The sequence below is a fragment of the Corvus brachyrhynchos genome, unplaced genomic scaffold (genome assembly GCF_000691975.1).
Source record: "Corvus brachyrhynchos isolate BGI_N302 unplaced genomic scaffold, ASM69197v1 scaffold115, whole genome shotgun sequence".
Taxonomy (NCBI): Eukaryota; Metazoa; Chordata; class Aves; order Passeriformes; family Corvidae; genus Corvus; species Corvus brachyrhynchos.
In genome coordinates, this window is record NW_008239553.1 from 13,335,234 (window position 1) to 13,358,561 (window position 23,328).

Consider the following 23,328-nt stretch of genomic DNA (forward strand, 5'->3'; position numbering starts at 1 on the left):
ACTCAATCAACAATTCTGTTAATGATTCAAAAGGCAAATATATCAGCTCACTGGGTCTCATATGCATTGCATCTGTAGGACTATCAGGCACAAAATGTGATAAAATTATTTTTGTAGCAGAGCTTTGGCACATTCAGGAAACAGGTGTGCTGAGTAAAATAATGCTATTTATATACTCAGGTTGCTTTTTGAAGTACTTTCAAAGTACCTTAATTCTATCTAAATTTTACCTGCTCTAGAAATAAAAAGAAGTCTGTTGCCTTTACCTGCTATTAACCCAGCACCTTCCTCATCTACATAAATCATTCCTTAAATAAAAACACATTTGTAAACCACTCACATCAAGAATTAAAATCTTTTCCGTTATACTATGTCAACTATAGTACAAAAACAAGAAGAAAGGGAATGAGTTCTGAAGACTATTTTCTTAAGTAATTTACATGTAAGTGTCCCAGTAAAAGTAAGGTCCTTTTTTAATAAACATTAATACAAAGGCAGTAGCTTGGATGACAGACTCTGGTTTGAAATTCTTACATATATTGTAGGAAGTCATACTTAAATTTTGCATACCTTTTCCCCCATAGATACACCTCCTGATGTAATGATCACATCAGCACGGCTGATACCCTCATTCAGTGCATTCAGTAAATCATCTGGGCTACAGGAAAGAACATGCAAGCAGATTAGTGGCAGGGAATTATTATGAGTTGTAATATAAGTCTGTGTGCACACATACAGATGCATATACGCACGTGTTTTAAGAGAATAATACAAGGTCTTTTCCTTCTTAAGATTCCACTCTGTTCAATTCAAGTCAAGAACTGCAATCTCATTAAGTGAATTCCACACTGTTTGGCACCTTTCTGTCTAAGCTTTGCAACAGGAACAGTGGGATACTTTAGATTGGGACTGAAGAATGCTAATACAAGTGTCTAAGAGTATGCAATTGACACAGTAGGTAGTAATACAAATTGTGACTTAGATGAACTGACAGGGATATATAAAGGGACCTGATACATGAAAATTATGGACCACCAAGCAGGCTGCAGTACTACCTCTCTAGCTTATTTGATGTGTGCAAAAATGGGGGTGAGTCTCCACTTCAAACTTTGATCACTGAAGAGTGGGAGTAAATCCTTTGTTTCTCTTCTCTGTTAGAGGGCTCTGTAGCAAAGCCACCTGTACATATCCACTTCAGCTTGCAAAAACACAATCCATCCTGTTAAAAGGTCTATTCACCTTCATGAGAAACAGTGTAATGGGAGCTATGATATTCTTCCATACAAAGAGTATAACCATGAAGGATATTGGTGTCCTAACTATTTTCTTTCCATTTTAGGTCTAAACTGGAAACTTTGAAGTGAGCATTATATATTTAAGAGCAGTACCGATGCCAATACAGAGCTTCAAGACACGCAGTGGAGAAACTGTAATACAACTCACACAGGTCCAGAGGAATCAAAACCAATTTCCAATATATTAAATTCATACTTTGCATTTAACATTTGTGAACTGACCAGAAGTTGACCGGTTGCTACAACAATGTATTGTTTCTTCAACAGTATATTTTCACTCCAGTCATCCTGCAAGTTTTTCATGGGAGGCTGTTCCTACTTAGAATGCCATTGAAAGAATGGGTAATAATGCTAGTGACTGTATGAAGGCCTTCAGCTGGAATACAGCACCTCAGGTAAATGCCACACTACAATTACAAAATACCATTGTGGGTGATGAATGCAGGCTGAAAATGGCATGTGGGCTATCCTTTGGGAGCTTTGGCTGTATTTCATCCAAAAGTAGAACTACAGCAGTAATTTTGGAGTTTGAGCTGAAAACATGAAAATTAGGAATATTATGCAAGTTCTAGTTGATCTTTCAGAGACTAGCAGAAACTGTGTGTTTCCAAATGTCTCAGAAAAAAATTTCTTTCCTCTGAGCATCCTTTCTTTGCCCATGGTTCAGTGAAATACAAGCAGCAGTTAGCATGAGGTGGTGCTGTGTGCACTACAATTTATGTGACGCAAGAATGACTGCACTCCCTCCCTGAGTAAATATCTCAGCACATGCAACCTTGCACACACCTCATCTCCTCACCAGAGAGCCCTCAGGTGTCCTCAACCCTGGTTATGCCCTTACAGGCAGAAAGACTCAAGACTCTTTCTCCACTATGTCCAGTGACTGCAGCAGCATGTTCTTTGGCATCACAGTGTAGTCATCCTGCACAACTTTATTATCTGTGTTGGGTTACATCCCCTCTCTAGGGTCAGATTGCTTTGTAAGAGGTAGGCAACAATTACAGCAGAAAGAAGGGCAGATTGCTGTAGACTGCAGTTGGTAAGATAGAATTATACACTACCCCTTTTTTAAAGGAAACAGTGGTTGCAGTATTGTGGCATGCCATCATTACTTTTGTTTAGGGTACTGGGTATCTTGGATACTCTTAATGGCCTACAAAGAACGCCTAAACTGTTTTCTTTGGGAGAAAATATAAAACATATGGGCTCAAGCAAAACCATCTCTTTTGTTCTTTAGGAAACTGAGACATTTTATCAGCTGCCCCTTCTGAAATCTCAGGATCATTTTCTCCAAAACCCAGCACAAGTCTTCACTAGTCAGTGAAGGAAAGTAGAAAGAAGCAAGTCTGCTGTTGGCTACTTCTTCAGAACCAATTGTCTCGTATTGATCGTCTAAGTAGTATCTGTATGTAATAAGATACTGTTATAGAGTTTGTAATAGGAAAAGTCCCTCAAGATCTAAGTATTCCTTAATCCTTGCCAATGAGGCTGCTTGGAATGCAGCAAGGAATACATATTCATTACATAGGTCGATATTGCCATTCCCAAGGCTCGGCAGTCAGACATATGCCACTATCACCAACCTAAGACTGCTTTCAGTATAATTTTCTCATTAGATTGTGATGAAGCTGAGGACCTTATCTGGAGCTTGCTCGAGGCTGTTTCATTTTATCTTGTTTAATTATTTAAAAGTTATTCATAGGTAGCAACACCACCTGTCTGGGGACATGCTAATTCTTGATAATGAAGTGGCTTGCTTTTGGTTGTGGTTTGAGAATAATGGAAGGAATAGTAAAAAGCAAACAAGTATATATTTAACTGTTGTTAAAGTTAAATAGAATGGAAATGCTGCTACTTACATATGGAATATATTGTGTTTGTATATATATATTGAACTACTTATCAAAAGAAAAAAATCAATAACCCCTCCCCCCAAATAAGCCCAAACTTAAACCAGGTGAGGACTCAGTTCTGAGGGTAGCATACCACTGGACTAGTTCATCATTCAGGTATTTTTATTTTGTCATGTAAAAAGCTGAATATTACTGGACTTGGTGCATTTTTAGAATTTCCAGTAGAATGATCCGTGTAACATACTTTTCTTCACCATTTTAAAATTCTTTTCTTTACCATCTGTATAGTTCAAGGCATTTAAAAATTCTACCACTAAAACTTTATCCAGCCAATAGCACTGCACATCATCTTTAATATAGTTAAAAGTGCATTTAATTATTCCAAAATGAAAGACGTGATAGAAATTTTGTTGCAATAAACCAAATGATTATGTTAGTTTGGTTTTTATTCTGAAAAAAGGAGACAGAATTATCTCCCTTGCTTTTGCAGAAAGTGTCTCTCTTTTTGACATTTTTAGCAGACTTCTTTTTGTCACCCAGGTCTGCTTAACTTTATGTTGTACTTAGGGCTGGTAGTTCCATGCCTCTGCAATTAGCACCAAACACTCCTTACAGGAGTCACCTGTTGCAATCTTCAATCAACACTGTAATGGACATTTCCCATGCCTTTAGTGGATTTAATGCAGAGAGTTATTACTCAAATTGCATATTAACACTGATTTGATAGATAACAAGACTTGTTTCATTTGTTGTGTAACAGTGAGCAGCAGCTCCTTTAAATTGACATAGAAATGGAATAAATAATGGAAACTATTAAGTTCTGAAAGAATAGACAAGATAACTTTGGTATCTGAACATAATACAACAAGATTGTTTTACAAGGCAGGTGACAAATCGCCATGAGGCTGGGAAATAACACTCACTTTTGGAGCAGCTACAAATCAGAAACTATATTCTGAAGCCCTAGCCACTGCTAGGGGCAGGATACTGGATTAGCTAGACTAACGGTCTAATTTACTACAATAAATCCTTTAAAATATCTGGATTTTTTTCTGTCATGGACAGAACTGTAACAGGTGCTCAAATATAGTGATGAATACCTTAATCAATGTAAAGTAGATTTTGATGGGAAGTCTCATTTCCAGATGGCAAAATTACTCTGTTTCATTCAGTGACTTTCAAAGTCAGAGTGACATTGTGCACAAAAAAGGAGTGAGCTTTTCTAACATGCTGCAACTTATTAAAAAAGTTATACTCAGATATGTTTCAGATCACATCTGATCATCTTTTGTAAATACCTTGAAGAAAATTTGTTCTATAAGGACTGCATACGCTTTATGAAACTATTCATATAGATAAATAAGGAACAAATCCAAACTTTCTCTCAACACCTGGAGCAGATTTTGTCTGCAGAAATATTATGTATTGTACATACATTTTTGAAGCTGCAGACACAGTGATTTGCATAAAGGGTGCGTGTATTTTTAAGTATCTCTTTATATTCTCTGCTAATTTTTTCAGTCTGATAAACAGAGTAGCTACTTTACAACCCAAATTTCCTGACCCGACCCTCTTCGTTCAGGTTTATGGAATAGAATGAGCAGTGCAATCTGGAAATTAGTTGGAGGGTAACTATTGTATAATGGCAGCAGCATGCATCCAGTAAGCAGATGCATGACATTGCAGCTGACACTTGATTTCATTGATTTGAAGAGAGGACTTGCAGGATGGCAGTACAGAAGGAACACCTTCTGGATTCATGAAAAATTCTGATTATCAAAGTTAGTTTGTGGAGAACTTACACAACACTAGAGCTGTCAAGTGAGCTGTCTTTGAACTGAAAAGATATACAAGAAAGCTTAAGAGCTTGAGCAAGAAAATGATGCAAGCCTCATTAAAATAGACATCAGACATGTAAATTTTCTCCTTTCCACTCTCAGAAGAAATAGCTGCATTATAGTCAAGACCAAAGAATCTTCTGTGTTTTAAGTGCCATTTTGAGCTACCCTAAATTACAGTGTAATTTTCTCTTTCACATAGAAATCAGTGTATGTTAATTCACTTTTGTTGATCCTATTGTTGTGCTTCACTGTCATTAATTATAAATCTGTCAGCCTTTTCTGCGATACAACCCTTAACAACAGCAGTTTGATACATGCAGTTAAACTGCTCAGTTTTATAATTTAATTTAGAAAACAAGTAAGAGCAAATGTTCAAAAAATCACCTACTACTCTGCAGTAAAATGAGTGATCCCAGTTAAAATCAAAGTGGAACTTTTAGTTAGGATTGACTTATCAAGCCACTGTCAGTACAAAATCTGTAGTTCATTACTGTTTCCAAGGATCATTTCCACCACATTCTTTGCCACAGGAGTTTCATTCATTCAACATAACCTCATTACCTGACAGTCACTTCCAGTCCTTGCTGTCCATTGCCATATACAGCTGTTACTATTGGGTGACTAACAGAGAGACCTGTGATTGCTCTATTTCTCTATGCAGTAGCCTGGGCTTTTATAAACCCAGGTCTTCTGGTAACCTGTACTTGCAAAATGTGTGCATGCACCATGACAGTCAGCACCTTAAACCTGTGCGCTCTACAGATATACTGAACACAGATACAGAAAGATACACATGCACTATGATGCACCAGATGCATGCACAAGTGTCTATTGTGAGTTCAAAAGCAGAGCTGGCCAACCTTTCTTGCTTGTTTTACTTTATTTGAAAGTATCTCAAGTATTTCAGTTATATGCTGAAAGACATGATTCTTTACAAATTCTGAGAAGCTACAGATTCCTGGACACACAGTAAAACAGAAGTGCTAGCAGTGATCCTACACAATCACACTAAAGATCAAAGTAGACCAGCTGCTCTCTAAACTACAGCAGTTGACTGTAAACTTCAGAAGTCTGTGTGCTGTCTGGAAGTGCCCTGAGTTTAGCACATTCTGGATATGTTCCCACAAACTGGCAACAGTGGTTTGTACTATTGTTGCATCTTGTGAGGTCTCTTTTCTGCAAAACAGATGTTTCAGAAGAAGAACAGGTTTAACTGAGGTACAAACACCTTCTAGAAAGTCCCCTTGCATGCAAAGATCCCAGTCAAGCTTCTAGTTCTACATCAGAAAAAACCCCCTCCAAAATAACAAAGAATTTACCAAATTAAAATTTTCATCCAATAACCAACAGACTACTTGTACTCAGAGATCTCATCAAGCTCAATGACATTTCTTCTTGAGGAAAGATGGGATATGGATTTGATCCTTTATGATTAACTCATTTTTTAACTGCTCATTCAGCTGAGGTGACAGATTTCAAAATGAATAGATGAATGCAGTGAGGCATAAAGAAAAAGTCTGTCACCCACTTCTCACCTCATGGCCAAGAGGAGTATTTTGCATATCAGTAATTTGCAGGATGCAGAACGGTGAATAGATGCCATTATTTTTAGCCAACTAAAATCCACCTTCTGTAGAATGTAATATTGAATGTAAATCGATGAATACATTTCAATGAATGTAATTCAATGAATGAATACTTGAAGGTAATAGGAATTCTGTGTTTTGTCTAATATGGTTTTTGAAAGCAGAAGAAAATCCAATTTTGATGGTGTATGTAGTAACATATGGACACACTTCTGAAACTGTATTTGTTTCAAAATTCTCAAGTGTAGTTCATCATGTTCTCATAATGTATCTTCCTTCTACCTTCTGTGGAATTTCCCTGGATCACTGTGAACAGATGCAATATACTTTCCCTAGGAAAACAGGCCAGCTTGTGAGGAAAGCTGGAATAATTACAGCAGCTTTTGGCTTGTTCAATATGACTATGTAAGATTTGTCTATTTGACAGCAATATAAAAGAATCTGTCTTTGGTACTTTTTGCTGTCCCTTTAATTGCTGCTGCTGCTGCAAAAAAGAATGTTATTTTGCAGAGTATTCTTTTTCATGTTACATTTATGAACTCATAAAGATTTTGATTAGAGGACTTCAATTAGAGGTCTTCAACTTTGTTGCTGAAGTAACCATGAGATCTGTCTAATGCCTTCAGTATTTTTTTCTGTATCTGGATGATAATATGTTTTCCTCCACTGTTTCCTTGACCTGCTTCAGAAGACTCCCACTCATATATATGTCAGAATGACGAAAGATCAGAGAGGTCAGAAATACAGATAGCCATGGGAGTGCTACAGGAAAAAGTATCATGCATAGAAGCCAGGTACTTATGTACTATGGGCACATTCCTGCATGAAGGGTCCTCGATCCCATCCTTGTCTGCTGCTTGAGCACATTCATCTGCAAGCATTTCAGTGTGAATTGTAATTTTTTCCATAAATGCTGAAAGAACAGGACCAAAGCTTTGGTAACAGCTGTCTTCAGGTGCCGTGCCATTCTACTAACTTGTAAGCACTTAATTCACTCTAAATCCAGTATAGTGTGTGTCCTTTGACTGTAAGAAGCAGCCTGAGAACTGCTGGTTTCCACTAATTAAAAAACTATCCCTGGCTATTTTGCTGGCTGAAGATAATGAACCTTATCAGTACACTCACCAGAAATCCATTAGTTTTTCTAAGAAATTGGATGGGATTACACCAGTAAAGATTTTTATTTTATCTTCCTTCTTACAAAGGAAGTGAGTCAATATGGATTCACAGAAAAATTTTCACTTTTGGAGTTGAAAATATTCAACAGTTGTAGCTGGGTTGAAATAATATGACTGCAGATTACACCACACAATACAATAATCAATGCCAAAGACATTGCTCATCAGTAAAGATGTCAGTGCACTGGTGAGTCTGAAGGGCCCTGTGGTTCTGAATTATTTCAATCAGAGCTCTCATGAAATATGAGAATTGGCTTATACTTACACAACTGAAAATAAAATATATGATGGATGTACTTAGTGCCAGTTGTTAACAGATAGCAAATAATATCACCAAATCTGAAAAATGGTGAAATGGCATTGTTATCACAGAATTTCTTCCCTTTTTACTTTAGCTTCAATTGTAAGAGCAAATTTTAAATAAATTTAAAAGGAATTTAAAGTAAATTCATCCCCCCTGTAAACTGGTGTAACTGCTATTGATCTACAGTATAGATGTCTCTATGACAGGTAGAAATGCAGTCCCTAGAAGCAATGCCTCAAAATGAAGGCTTTCTCTAAGAAGCTCCACCTTTTACAGAATCACAACTTAATCACTTGGAAAAATGTCTGTCTCCAGAACAAAAATGACTTGGAAGCCACAGATTAGAGACAATATGGAAAGACCTTTTAAAATTCTCTGTCATCAGCTGTGTCCTAAAACAAATAGTTATTTTTTAGAAAATATCTAATGAAATATGACATCGATTTTTGTTCACTAAAAAAATTACAAATTCCCCAACAAGAGTAAACTACAGTATTAGAAATGAGCAAAGAGAAGGAACTGAGAAACTTATCCTGTTTGAGACCAGCAACTCAATTTTTTGACAGCTGCTAGTCAGTGGAAGGAACTAGAACTTCATTTGTCTCTACAATACTGGACCATATTCCTTGAAACACAAAGATGTATTTAACATTAAAAAATGCGCATTGCCTTTTCTCCTGCTCTGGAAGCAGAAGCATTTTCATATTGCTCATGCTTTGGGTAGCAAGACTTACTCTACAAACTGGTTTTTGTGGGTGCTTTCCCTCACACTGCTTAGAAGAGCCCAAAGGCAAATTTAATGTTTAAGTAGCAGTGAGGTGTGAACTGACTTGTACGAGGAATTCCAAGTCCATCACCTGCTGGTAGATTCCATCTTTTAAGTAATTTCAGATAAAGCAGACAGTCTGTATCATGTTCTTCACATTAATTTAAAACATTTTAAATACTGCAGGTTCTCATAAATTTTTTTGTGATGTGTAGTATAGCAAAGGGTTCTAATGGGTTGGTCTCTTTAGTCCATTACATGAAGAAAAACTAGATTTATAACAACCTGGCTTCAGGATGAAAAACTAATTGCTAAACAAGAACACGTTTTCTGAAAGCTATGGATATGGCAGATTGACTCAGTAATGAGAACAGAAATTTGTTTTTCCAGTATGCAAAGCAAACATTAAGCTGTAACCCAATCCTCCAACCTCTTATAAAAATGGGCCCATTTACCCCAGTGAGGATCCTCCCATCTGGAGTTTTCAGGTACTAACCTTCGATAGGATTTTCGTTCCTTTTCTACGCATTTTTATTTCCCACATGAATTAAACTATAGAAACTAAATTTTTCTGTTTTTTAATGGAGGAAATGACAGGTGGTTTACTCTCCCTCTGTTATCACTCCTGCTCCTTGGGCCTGTCTGTGTTAGAGGGCAAGTTCCGAAAATTAATCTATATTATTAAGCCATCTCCCTAAGTAAGACGTAGCATATAATTGCATATGTATTTTGGAAAAAAAGTGTAGTGCATAGTTTAGAGATTTCCTGAATGTTCCAGCTAGCCTGCTTTAGAGATGATCAGCACAGTGGTGGAAAACCAAGTATGTAGAATCATAGACTCGTAGAACATCCTGAGTTGGAAGGGACCCACAAGGATCATTGAAGTCCAACTCCTATTATGACCGAAGAATCATAACGGTGACTTCCCCGGACTCCACTGCTACCTTCAAACAGGTTTTTTCCTAATTTGCTCAGTTTTTAAATGGTAAAAGCCTTGATGGATAAAGATGTTTGCTGCTACTGATAAGTAGTGTAAACATTCTAATTTTATCAATGTTGTGGAGCCATGTAAGTCTACAGTGCACTGGTGCATAAGAACTTAACTGAAAAGGCAGTGCTACTTAATGGACAGAATCAAACACCATCTGCTTCTGTACGGCAAATGTTGGTTGGATCTGTGCTCCAAGCTCTGCCCTGACAGACACCTGGCTGAGCCTGCCTGTGAGCATGCACGTGCCTCAACGTCCCAAGTGGTTTAAAAACAGTGCTCACCAATCTGGTAGGCCTGTCTCCGCAGTGTTCTGGAAGCTCTGTGTCCCTTCTTCTTTAAAAACATCTGGCTTCCTGAGGGTAAAGGAAGCAGAAGGGGTATAATAAAGAGCCAGGGAAGGAGAGAGTCTCCTGGGGTCAAAGGGAAGCTCTGTGCCCAGCTGTGTCCCCCTTGGAGGCTCTGGATATTCAAAATCACCATGGGAAATGCTTCCTCTTTGCAAGGCCAGCCAATGGGAGAGAAAGGGCGTGCACGGGAATATCTTTCTATTACAGTTTGGATGGGCTTCTCACAAGGAATGATGAGCAAAGTTATGGAAGGATTTAGGTTCAACTGGGCATGCCAACAAAGCAGAGTTAATCTTTCTTTGCAGTGTCTACAGAGAAACTTCTTTACTCTTGACTTCCAAACAAAGCAAAATGAAGTGTTAAACAACTTGACATTTTGGAAGGAGGACCACAAAAAATTGGGAAAATACTTGGAGATGGGCCCCATGGAAACATTTTTACTCACACTTTTAGCTTCTTATTCAGGAAATAGGTCTCAAGGCATAATAACTGTCACCCTCTTAACTACAAGGGGGAAAGAGCTGTAATTATCCTAATTTTATAACTCCATAGTCAGTAAAGATGCCACTTCATTCATGAGAAGCTTCATACCCTACTGCAAGAGGCAGGATTAGAAAAAATGTCCAAAACTGAGAAAGTTACAAATCAGGACCTTATTTAAAACAATTAATGAATTCCCAATTTATGAAAGCAGTATTACCTTTCACATATACTTCTTCCAAGTCAGTTTTTCTGTGAAAAAACTATTTTTAGATAGTGTCCTTTGTAACAGAAATATGAAATAAATAGAAATTATGTTTTTACACTCTTAAATGTAGGACAATTAAACATAAAATGTAAAAAATCTTCATTGGACATGAAGATTTATAAATATACCTTTTAAAAAAACCTGAAATCAGATATTCATGATTGAAATGGACCATGTCATCAGTCATCGTTATGTGACTCTTGAGCCATTTCTTCTTATCAGCTGGCTGGACAGTTAACAACAACAAGTCAATCTCCCTCCCCAGTCCAGGGCCAGCTGATCCTGCACAAGGCAGCTTCAGTCTGGCATTTCAAAGATCACTTTTGTGCACATGCATGTCCTGTCTGACTGGGGAATGTGAGGAGAAGACTGGACCAATGTCCCTGCACTACTGTTACATGTGCCCACAGTCACTGCTAACATGAAATCTAAAATCCTCTTTTATCACCTTGTAAATCCATGCCAAGTTTCTCCTCATACTTCATAAACAGGGTCTGTCATATTGAATGCATACTAATACCGATAGGAAGTGATGGAAAAATATTCAAATTATTCAGGTTAAAAGATTAGATGTCCATTTCTTTCTGACAGGCTTCCCAAGAAAGCCATTTTCTAAAATAGCTTAAATCCCTCATTTGCTCTTCTATTCATTGCCAGAGTACAACGTCAATCTTTATTTCTCAAAATAGGGTCCCCTGTGTCATGAAGTGACAAACAAAAGACTTTCAGATTTCATGAATGATCCCAGCTTCTGGTTTGACCATCAACATTACAGACAGCAGTCTCAAAAATCTAAAATCTTTTCCAGCACGATGCTAAGCTCTGTTGTGTAATTTCTGCTGGCACTGGTCTTCTGATTTTGTACTCAGAATAACAAGATAATTAATTTAATTCTCTGAAATAATACTTAAGAGATTATTTGTGACCAGGAGAAATAATACTCATTTTTAAAAATTATTTTAGTATTTAGAATAGTCTGAGAACCTCCCTGAACTTGCTTCTGTTTGAATTGTAAATAAATATCCAATCTCGCTTTGAAATGAATATCAAAGCATTTGATATAGTTTCCTAATAACTAATTACTATCACTGTTAAAATTATGCTTTACTTAGTGTCTGAATTAGTCTAGCTTGAATATATAGGCATTGGTGCTGAAATAGAAACTTTATTCAGTTTCTTCTCCATGTGGCTCAGTATTACTGGAAGGCAATCAAGTGATCTTGTAAGAATATCTGTTGAACTAAACAGACTGAGTTCTGCTATTACTTGAGTACGCAGTCCATCTTTCAACTACTTGAGAAATTGAATGGTTCTTGCCTTGGGAATACAAAGGTAAGGTCAAAAATAACCTTCTAATTCTATAGGAGATTAGCTCTTTACAAGTATGCTAGAACTTCTATTTAGATGATTCTCAAATCTTTTCCTAAATCCTTATTTCTTAGGATATAATCCTCCATCCTGTAAATTTTAGTTATATTCTTTAATCCTCTATATATCAATTCATACTTGGCTGTATTAACAATATACTTAGGCCAGTTTTGTAAGTGATTCCTATTGGTGACACAATGACCCATCTTCAGTGTTCACCACTTCTTTGACTGTTCTGTATCTACTGCCTTTATTAGTTTTCATTATTTTCTTTTTGGGCATTAGTACAATTTCAAACCTCAAAAATTTCTCAGTGACTTGGGAACTCTAATTATTCCTATATATGCTCTGGGCATTAAAAAGGTTGGAAGTCATTTAAATGAATGATACTTTGGCCTCTAGAAGCTGAAGTTCTCTTGAAAACAAAACTTACATCTTCAAGTACTTTAAAAATTGTTAACCTGTGCCTCAAAAATAGACCATAAAACCCAGTCATTTTTATTTCCCTCCAACAGATAGATTCCCTCTGTTTCCAAAGACAGGATTTTCAAAGTATTCTGTCCTCTTTATTATCTGCTCTTTACTGTCATGTGCTACTACTGAGCAGTGATTCTAAAAACGCTAATTCAGGAAGGAGTCCATGCTTGTGTTGAACACAGTTAGGAAAATGACACACTGCTTGCATTAGCTTTGCACCTGTCACCTCTACAGCATGAAATTTTATTACCTGTCACACTATGTAGCTTCTTACTGGTACAGAAGATTCCCTGGGACTTGCACTGTCCGATTTCACAAGTTCTTTTTTCACCTCTGTTTTGGCTCAGATGTTCCTTTGTGTTTTCGGAATATGTGCATTAGATGAGATGACTTTTCAATATGACAACTTACTTGAAGATTTCCCTAATGATTATCAAGAGTTATTGTGACAGATATTAAACATTTCTGCTTGAAAAGGAGAATATTCTTGACAGGGCACAATGAAGGAGAGGACCTCCACATCTGAATCACCTTCAAACCATTACACTGTGTCCCTGGATTCATTAGGCTATGATCAAAGTTCGTAACATCATTGTTCTTTGAGCAGATTTAGAAGTGAAGTTACTTTAGAAAAACTTAATATTGTGACATTTAATGTAAGGCCTTTTCTCTAACAAGCATTCTTTTGCAGTCATTTGTTAAATGATACTACTACTACTACTGCTACTAATTTTGTTCACAGTATATTTGATTTTACCCAAGCTGGGCATTAAACTGGAGCAGGGAGAGACTAGGATTCTGTGCCTGGATTCTGCCCAGAACTCATATTCTACCTCATATAATGATATATATCAGGCTGATATTGCATGAGAAATTTTGGAGTAGGAGCAGTTTCTCCACTCTCCTCCCTCCACTCCAGATGTTACATCTATATTGTAATACTGGTAATTACAGGCAAGCCACACAAGTACAAAAGATTTCAACCTTTTTTTTTGGGATGGCAAACCTAAAATTGAAGCAGACTAAATCCTTCAGTAAGGTCTCAGTATCCATTCTAAGTATGAAGAGACTCTACCAAAGCTTTTATTTTAGGGATATCACAGATTAATGCTGTTACAGCAGCAAGGGTGATTTTTAATAGGTTTACCTGTCATTTAGGAGCTCTATGTCCAACAGTACGCCAAAAGGGGGAGGTATACAAGTAAGAGACTAAACACTTCTAATGTAGAAAGCTCTCATAAATTGCTGATTTAATAACTATTCAGATAAATCTTTCAAGAAAGTGAGGAAAAAAAAGTGAATTTCCTAAATTTTTCTCCTCAAGAGAGAGTTTCTTTCTCTCTCCACTGTGAAGTCACAGGCTCATAAACGAAAATGCTGTTGGAAGCATTAAATATTATACATGTCTGAAAAAAATGATAAGAGAATTAGAAAATAGGGAAAAGAATGTAGAGAAGGGGAAAATGCACTCATGTAAACAAAGGTAAAAGGAGAGGAAATTGAATTCATTACAAACGTGACAAAAATTCCTTAGTAAGCTTAATAAGAAAGTCCCTCACAGAAGAAAAGCTGTCAAAATGGAAGATGACTTTGTAAAACAGAGGCCCACACTACAGCAGATTTTGCTAGGGCTAAAGTTTACACTTTAAACAATGGAATACAAAGAACAACACAAATGAAATAATCAGACACAAAAATATCCTGATAATTAGACTTCTACAGATCAGATCAGAAATGCAACTTATTTTTATCATTGGTTTCCAAAAAACCAAATTCTTCATAGACTATAAGCAAAGCAAATGAAATTAGAAGCCCTTTTAATCTGGTCTTGTTATTAGGAGGCAACATTCAAAAGTACATTGGAATACCAGCTTTAACTGGGCAGTTGTATTTTTTATTTTTTAGCATCTGAGTCTGAGATTCAGACAAAAAATGTAAGACACAACAGCAACAACAATATCAGAAGGGTTCTTGTTTCCTTAGTTTTGCATTTGTTTCTTGTATTTGGAGTAGCGCTGGAGATGGATATATCTTCCATTTCTACTCAGAGATGTGTGCTTTACAAACAGCTTGGCTTTTATGTGCTAAGAACACAAATAGAGAAAATCTTGGCTTCTAGCCAGACATAACTTCAGCTGTATCACATTCCCAGGTCTGTTTTTTTCTCCTATTGCTTTCTTCTAGGATTTCAACTGTAAACTTTATCTATGGGTTTTGGAATTGCTGTTTTTTATTTTGAATATTGAGTGATATGTACAATTTATGAGAACAGAAACAATGGTGACAATCTCAGAAATAATTAAAATGCTCCCAAAAGAAATAAAATATTGGTTTCAAATGAAAATACAGCTGTAGGCAAAGTCAGACTTGAGTGGTCAGTTCAAAATGTAACTTCATGTATGATTAATATGCAAAGGTATTTTTAAAATGCTTCTAACTACTCTTCAGAAATCAGACATTCAGTGTGCTTCCCCATCCTTTCACATTCTCTGTTGGAATGTCTTTACATGTATCATGCTCCAGGGCTTTGAAGCAGCTGGACAAGCTGGATTTTTACCTAAACACCTCTGAGCGATTTGTATGCTGAAGTGATATAGAATAATAACCTCTAAGTTTGTCTTTGCAAATACTACTCTAAAAAAATTTTCATACTTGAATATTAGATCTGCAAATAGGATTGAAGAGAAAGATTTCCACGGTTGTTAAAAGCCTTGACCCAATACAGCAATTTTAATACTCAACTGTGCTCCCTATTAGCTGCTGTCTCAAACTCCATTAGTGCTTATGGTGTACAGGAAATGATACTCCCAGTAAAATGAAGTAAAATTTACCCCATGAAAATTGTATTAAAAAAAGGAAATAGGAAAAAACCACCCCAAATCTAAAGTACGGGAAGGAAGAAATATGTTACCATGACACAACAAAAAAAAAGTACAAGTTTTTAATTTTTCCTTCTGAAAAGTATGTTTGCCAGTATTTTTACTACACCAATAGATATTGCAGGCATATAAAATCTTTCTGTTTTTCAATGTCTGGATACATATTATACATACAAAATGCACATATACATGAGCACACACAAACACAATCTATGGTTTAACTTCAGTAAACCATAAAACACACTGAAGGCTTGTTCCTCTCTTCTATAAACATGCTAACTAAAGTGTCAAAATCATACCCTTTGTAACATCTTTCTGGTAAGTCTCCTTGTTCAAGTGCCATGGTACTCCATCAAATCAGTCATGTACTGAAATATTCATATGGGCTACACTGTTAGTAGCTTTATTATGTAATGAAATCACACCATACTTCTTATCAAACTGATTTACACAATCAGATTTTCCCTTTGAGTGAAAGAGAACTGCAGATGCATTTTGCTGCAAAGATACAGATTGGGCATGTGAGTGTGGAAGAACAGCAGAAGACTTGCTAAGACTGAATCCTGGTATCTGGTGCAGAAGATTTTTAGCTAAGTCAACAGTACTGAATTATTCTTTCAAAACTTACTGCAAAGTACACTCTGCAATTGGAGGCTCATTATTTCTTTTCTATGAGGCTAAAATAACTACCTCTGCAGAAGCTGCTTTGGTAGCATGAAACAAGAAAAAAAAGCAGGAAACCAAACATTTAAAAAGCACTCTTACTACCTTTGCCGAGGTAATACTATCTCAAGACTCTGAGATTATTTTAATAGTGAAGATTAAAAAGAATCAACCTCTCTCATAACTGAAAGCAAAGCTGCAGGCACTTCCTTAGACTGATACATTTGTTTGCTACCTGGTGTTCAGCTAGCATCTGACAAGTAAAAAAGGGCCACAAAATATATTTGTAAAAGATATAGGAAAGTAAAAAGTTCTCTTGGGCCTCACATCTCCCCACAAGAAAGACATTCCAAAGAAGAGCAGTGAAGCTGTTGAAGGGTCTGGGGCACACATCTGATGACAAGTGCTTGAGGGAGCTGGAATTGTTCAGCCTGGAGAAAAGGAGGCTCAGGGGAGACCTTATCACTCTCTACAACCACCTGAAAGGAGGGTGTAGCCAGGTGTGGGTCAGCCTCTTCTCCCAAGTAACTTGTGACAAGATGAGAGGAAATGCCTCAAGTTGCAGCGTGGGAGGTTTAGATTGGGTATTAGGAAAAATTTCGTCACTGAAAGGGTCATCCAGCATTGGAACAGGCTGCCCAGGGAAGTGATGGAGTTTCCATCCCTGAAGGTATTTAAAAGACATGTAGACATGGCACCTAGGGACATGGTTTAGTTGTGGACTTGGAAATGCTGGTTGGACTTGATGATCCTAAAGGTCTTTTCCAACCTAAATCAATCTATGATTCTAAAGTTGTTTGCCATTTATTATTGAGAGCTTTCAAGATTATTTATCTTCCCAGACTCTCCATGCCTAGGAGGTCACAGAAACAATTCCTGAAGGCAATGGAGTACCTAGCTATAGCTCTGCAAAATGACCTTAAGTTAAACTCTCCTAAGCGTTGACTTTACAGCAAAGTTGAGACTATACCTATTTCATTCGGACAAGACCATAAAGAACAAACAAGCTTTACACTCCTGTTTTTTCAGAGGGGAATACCAGGGAAAGCATCTTTTCCGTTGGATGAACACACTGGTAATGACAGGATGTAAGCTGTCATTGACAATAATGTTGATAACAGTCGCTGTTACTTTTGGTCCTGCAGGTGGTAAAAAGTTCCACCTACAGTATTTTGCTGAAGGAAACCCCTGCCAATCCCCTCTACACAGAGATGACTCTCAGGAGCTGAGAGACTTTTTATGGCTGTTTTCTTTTTTTTTAGCTACTCAAATCTAGAACCTGATCTCTGGATATAATAGATTTATTTGAAAACATTGCTACTTTGTTTTAAAGTTTAAAAAGGTCCTTATAATATAGAGAACTCTAGCCATCCAGAACGTTTAGATACTATTCCTGGAAAGAACAGTCTCATGAATTTAGACTTTGTATGACATCACCACCTGAAACTGGAAGCATTCATGGGCAGGAGGGCTTGATATTTATTGCTATTTGGAACTGCAGTGGTGTTTTGCTAGGCTAGAGAAGCAAAAAGGGATACCTGGATGCAGTGAGAGTATCCAGAAGGGTTTGCCTTCCCTAAGATCACAACTGGGATGTCACATTCCCTGTATGAGTACTTCAAATTCAACTGTGTTTCCTGCAGCCACCATGCAGGTTGGTTTAATTATTGTAAAACCATGCAGTGGTTGGTCCATTCATATAGTTTCTGTCAAGCTAGTGATGTTTTATATTGAATACTGCTTTATGGAAGACTGGGTTTGAAATGCCTGTTCCCTTATAGTAACCTGGTTGGATTCCCTTTTAGTCCCCGACTGGGACCCTGTCATCTTGGATTTTTTTTTTTTTTTTTAACTACCCACTAGGATAACCTGGACAACACCCTGTCAAACCAAATCTGTCAGTTGGTTTTCTACCCAAACTGCAAAGCAAGAAAGCCTGTTCAAAGCCTCTGGGTCTCCATAAATTGAGGAAATAGGTTATGCTGAGAAACGCAAGCCATGGATGGCAGTCACCGCACAGTCTTGCGAAGGACAAAAAGCAGAACACTTCAATCACTTATCCTAGAGCTCTCAAGAGATGTCACTTCACTACCACTGGGAAACAAGTAGTGATTGCTGTCAGATGAACAGAAAGACTGATCAGTAGGGTGCTACTCTGTGGAAATCAAAGTAAAGACCAGTAAAGTTAAAAAAAAAAAAAATTCTTCCACATATTTCTGGAAATGTTGAGCAATATGCAGCAGTGGGGCCTTCCTCAAAAGGCAATTACTCAAAATATGACAAAATTTTATACTCTAAATTAATTTTGGCATGGAAAACAAACTCTGAGAGAAACTTCCCTTCTCCCTTTTTTTGACCAGAAAAAAGTATAGTTGCTGTAGAACTGTCTCCCCTTACGTGTTTTAAGTATAGTGCTTGGAAGGATACTGCAGCAATAAATTCAATTTGCAACAGTAAATGGATGATCTCTTTCAATGAACAGAATGCAAAACAAATTAAACAAAATTTTTTTCAAAAGATTTGTCCTAATATTAGGATAGACTTATTTCTTGCTCTAATGAAAAGGGTGAAATACTTTCTCCAAGATGTGCTTTGTCACAACACTGTGACACTTGTAATGAGTGACATTTTCTCTGTTATTTCTTTTTCCCATGGATGCCATAAAGTGCATCGCATGAATATGAAGTGACATCTTTACTAACATGTGGTACTTACTTATCACCCACAATTCCCAAATTGATTGTTGGATAGCCATGTTCTTGGATTGTAGCTAGGAGAGTTGAACGGTTACTGTCCCGAATCTTTCCTGGCAAGAGGTCATCCTCAGGATTCAGCAGCTATAAAACCAGAAACACTCTCAGTCAGTCTCCTTGGAATACTGTGCTTTACACAAGTGAGAATTTTTTTCTTTGGGTTGGACAGGATATTTTTAGACACATATCCTGAAACACGTATAAAGTGATTTAGTGAATTTAAATTAATAAGATCTGTAATGTGCTTGTTTAGTCCAGTCCTTTGTGTTGTTTAGTTTGTTTCTATTGGTTCATGTCTGCAAAATGTTCTTACCCCTTATGAGTATGTGGCTTCTAATCTCAGACATTACCAATCAAAACAAAAACTTTTAAGTTTTCACATTATTGTTCCTCTTTAAATGGTTTTAAGGAAATCTCTTTGATGTTGTTAACCAGATTTAAAGGTATTAATGGACATTTTGAAGTTCATTGTCTGCCTACCAATAAAGATGTCTTTTAAATACAACGATCTGCATTGGAATAATAGACCAAAGCCTTATGCTTAGTTGTTGTATCAATTACTGTTTTGGATGAAAAGCTTTCTCTCAAGATAGTATATCGTTGCAATTACCTCACATGTGTTATGTATTTTGGAAGTGAAACTACAAAACATACATATGTAAATGTATGTTTTATATATATTAGAAATTCTTATGTAGGACACAGAGGGACAATACAGTATTGACAGGACGTAAATAATAATACTACTAGTAAGACTGTATCTGTCAAAATCACAGCATTAGGTAGTAAGGTAAGAATAATGAAAAATGGAGCATGGGTAAACTTCATGCTTTGGCTTGCAACTCTGTTTCTGTGAAGACTTTCATAGGACATTTAAGAAACCCACTGTACAGGATCTCTTTGACATTTTACAAAAGAGAATGTCCACATCAGTAAAGGACCCTTTAATGACATGCAAGAATCTTTAATCATATGGAAGTTACTAATCAGGAAAATCACCATCTATAATCCTTATAGCTCTATGGATTTATTCTTCAGTTAGTGGTATGGTTCCTGCTTGCCACACCCTGTTTATGCTATGAAATCTGGTAAGATTCTGTACACCAGATGACAAAATTCAACCTATTAAAAGTTTTCAAAATTGAACATATTCAAGCTGTATGAAATACAGCTATTGAGTTAATGTTTGTGGCTGGATTTCAGAAAGTTTGTCTTAAAGGACAGTCAAAACTTCATGCTGTCTTTAAACTTCAAGCTGACTTTATCTCAACCCACATGTTCTTTAGGTTTTGCTCTTCCTATTCTTTCTCTGTCCTGCTGCTGGAAGAAGTGAGAGGACACAGTTGCTGGCCTGGGTCAACACACAACATATGTAAAATTAGTAAATTAAGTTAATCTTAAACCTGATTTTTCTGATGTAGTTAAAACAATTATAAAGCTGGGCTGCCGTTCTACCAACATGAGAGTGTCTGCATTTCAACGTGTGCTACTATGAGAAAGAACATTGAGGCACAATACTGCAGCAAGGCATTTGGTAGTACTATTCAGTTTTCAAAGACAGCTTGTCTGCCATTTGTATTATAGCTATAGAGGAGTGTTGCTTAAAAGAAATTACTCTTCAGTCATGACTGGCAGGAGGAAAGCAGCTGGCACATAGTTGGATACATTACCAAAATTTTGGCAAAGATAATGTGAGACCTGTGAGAAAGCCCCTAAGGGAGAAAACACAAGCAGATGATTATGGGTTGATCCCTCACAAAAATAGCTCATGTCAGCACGAGTTGCAGTTCAAAAAGTGAGTCTGCTTGGGAATAGGGTGGAAGTCACTATCCAAAATACTGCCTCAAAAAAATGTAGTATTTCAGACTAGAATTCTAAACAAATGTTTCTTACCTCATTCCCTGTTGACATTACTGCAACCACTGGAAACTTGTTAACTTCTACTTCCGTTACTCCAACAGTTGCTAAGAGACCAATCTCAGACGGACCCATGTGGGTTCCTTTAGCCAGCACACATTCACCTCTTTTAATGTCATGTCCTATGGGTCTGAAAGTCAGGACAGAAAAACAACATGACAGAGAAACAGAATGAGATTCGAAGTACCTTTCCTTGATTGGTCCTGCTCCAGGTTAGGAGTGTCCAAGGACACTCCTTAGTTAGACTGTCAAAATGTCAGTACTACTCATGATTAAAAAATTACTTTAAAAATCATCAGTCCTTCTGTTCCTTACAGAGATATTTTAATAAATACAGACCTGATATCTTGGCCTGGTCGAGCTTGCACCAGAATTCGAACCTCTAGTTCTTCAGTGCCCTAGGAACAAACACAAGGACATCACATATGGTCAGCTGAGCTATTCAAAGAAAATTAATGTTTAATTTCTCAGAAGTCTACACAGCTTATAGCACTCATTACACTGAGACATTATGGTTTAAGCATCATATTGTTCTCCTGATTTGTTTGTCAAGGTTGTAACATAATGTGTGCTAAAACTGAACAGCATTTTAAGAAATGTTCTTCATGACGAGCTCACCAGGGGAGGACCAGCACTGAATACGTAGTTTTAGCTTCCTATTTTTTTTTTAATGATACCCGTGTTTCTACAGCTTTCCTGTGTTACAATCTGTTGATCTGGTATACTGAGTAGATTCTTTCTACTCCTCTCAACCAACTTGATCTGCCCAAACCATTTCAAAGATGGCACTTCAAAAAGACCATTAGGCTGGCAGACAGTAGGCCACTACATTAGCAGAAAGGTGGGAAGAAGCTATATGCTGCAGCTGTTTCAGGATTTTCATATAGATTCCTGTACTGGATACTCCTACTTGAGAGCCTTGTACGAATCAGAAAGGGGCTCATTCATCTTGTTTATTTACTGTGAACAAGAGACAATGGCCTGAAAAGTCTGATGCATTTCCTTGCTCAGAATGTCAATGGTTTGGTGATTCATTCAATGCCAATAAAAGGCACATAACCTGTATTGTTAATATTTAATTTTAAGCCCTACAAATGGGTTGATGATATATACAGTCATCTTTGAGATAGTGCCAGCCTGTCAGTAGCACTAAATCTAAACTTAGACTGAAACAAATTTTGTTTTTACATTGTCATGTAGTGCTTCATATTTAAATACCTCGAAGTTATAAATCAGACACTAATATTACAAGAAAAACAAGGCAGGTCAGTGTTATTTGGAATTTTTACAAAAACAGAAGCGTTGTATAGGACAATGGGATTTTTTTCATAAAGGTGATATGGGCCTCAGTTTCTGAGTTCAAACTAAATGGTCTAAACTTAAGGGCCCAAAGTTAAAGCTAATGAATGTGTTATAAGAGATTATGATTCTGTTTACCTACTGTGAGAATTTAAACCCCTGAAAACCAGAAAATTACTAACAAAAAAATTTCTTACTTCATCCCAGTATTTTCATATGCTTTTCAGAAGCTTTTATTGCAAACTCTGTCTCTTTTGTACTTACCCTTTTTGTATAAGAGACAATTTTTGGCTGTGAGTGATCAAATTGGCTGTGCTGGTGCCCAGAATGGCCTTTTGCCCCTTACTGCCACCTGAGGCTGTAAAAGACACTTGAGTCTAGCAATAAAAATTTGGGGCAATGGTTAGTCCCATAATTACTTTATTTTTATGACACTCTGGCAATGGTTGTTCAGTCATGAAGGTTTGAAATTTCCATATCTTTGATAACATTTAAAGATGGATAGAAGATTTTAAGAGAAACAAGAGGAGAGGGAATGACACGTTTGATTAATATAAAAGGTCCTATCTAGGACTGCTGGATTAGGGGAAATAACGAAAAAAAAAGGCTTTTGAGGAACTCAGCAATCCCAGGTTTAGAAGGCACCGTGGAAAGTGTGACTATGGACAACATGGTGGTATACAGAGATTGATGTCTGTGGAACTGATGGATATCCCAGAATGCTTAAGGAATACAACATAATTCAAGGTGGCTAGAGGGGCTTGCAGGGAGGTATGGCATTATGCTGAGAACATCTTTCATTTGGTGTGTGTCAGGCAGCATTCTTGCTGTGTATTAATACATTTTGAAATATATCTGAGTGGCTTTGGTGGCTGTGAACAGTTGGCATCCATGCTGATACACTGATGCTTGGGCTTGAGGCAGGATCTAACTCTTGTTTTGGTTGATCACACTGGGCTCCTTTCTCCTACAAGGTGACATAAAAACTCAAAATGAAAAAGGTGTGGACATGTTTCCTAATGAATGTGCATTTGGCAAGCTGATGAGAATTTTTCTTCCTGAT

At 37.0% G+C, this 23,328-nt stretch overlaps 1 protein-coding gene across 30 annotated transcripts in view; it reads right to left on the minus strand.

Moving 5' to 3' along the window:
- The window catches only part of GPHN (gephyrin), a 282,654-nt gene that overhangs the window by 9,509 nt on the left and 249,817 nt on the right, over window positions 1–23,328 (minus strand). For 18 of the 30 annotated variants that reach the window (XM_017742125.1, XM_017742128.1, XM_017742124.1 and 15 more), the window contains 5 exons: window positions 21,306–21,364; window positions 20,943–21,096; window positions 19,012–19,133; window positions 10,096–10,167; window positions 571–658 (listed from right to left, as the gene is read on the minus strand). In XM_017742125.1, coding sequence (XP_017597614.1) covers window positions 571–658; window positions 10,096–10,167; window positions 19,012–19,133; window positions 20,943–21,096; window positions 21,306–21,364 — 495 coding nt within the window. The remainder of the gene's footprint in view (window positions 1–570; window positions 659–10,095; window positions 10,168–19,011; window positions 19,134–20,942; window positions 21,097–21,305; window positions 21,365–23,328) is intronic. The other 12 variants (XM_017742151.1, XM_017742152.1, XM_017742149.1 and 9 more) reach the window with 1 other exon arrangement.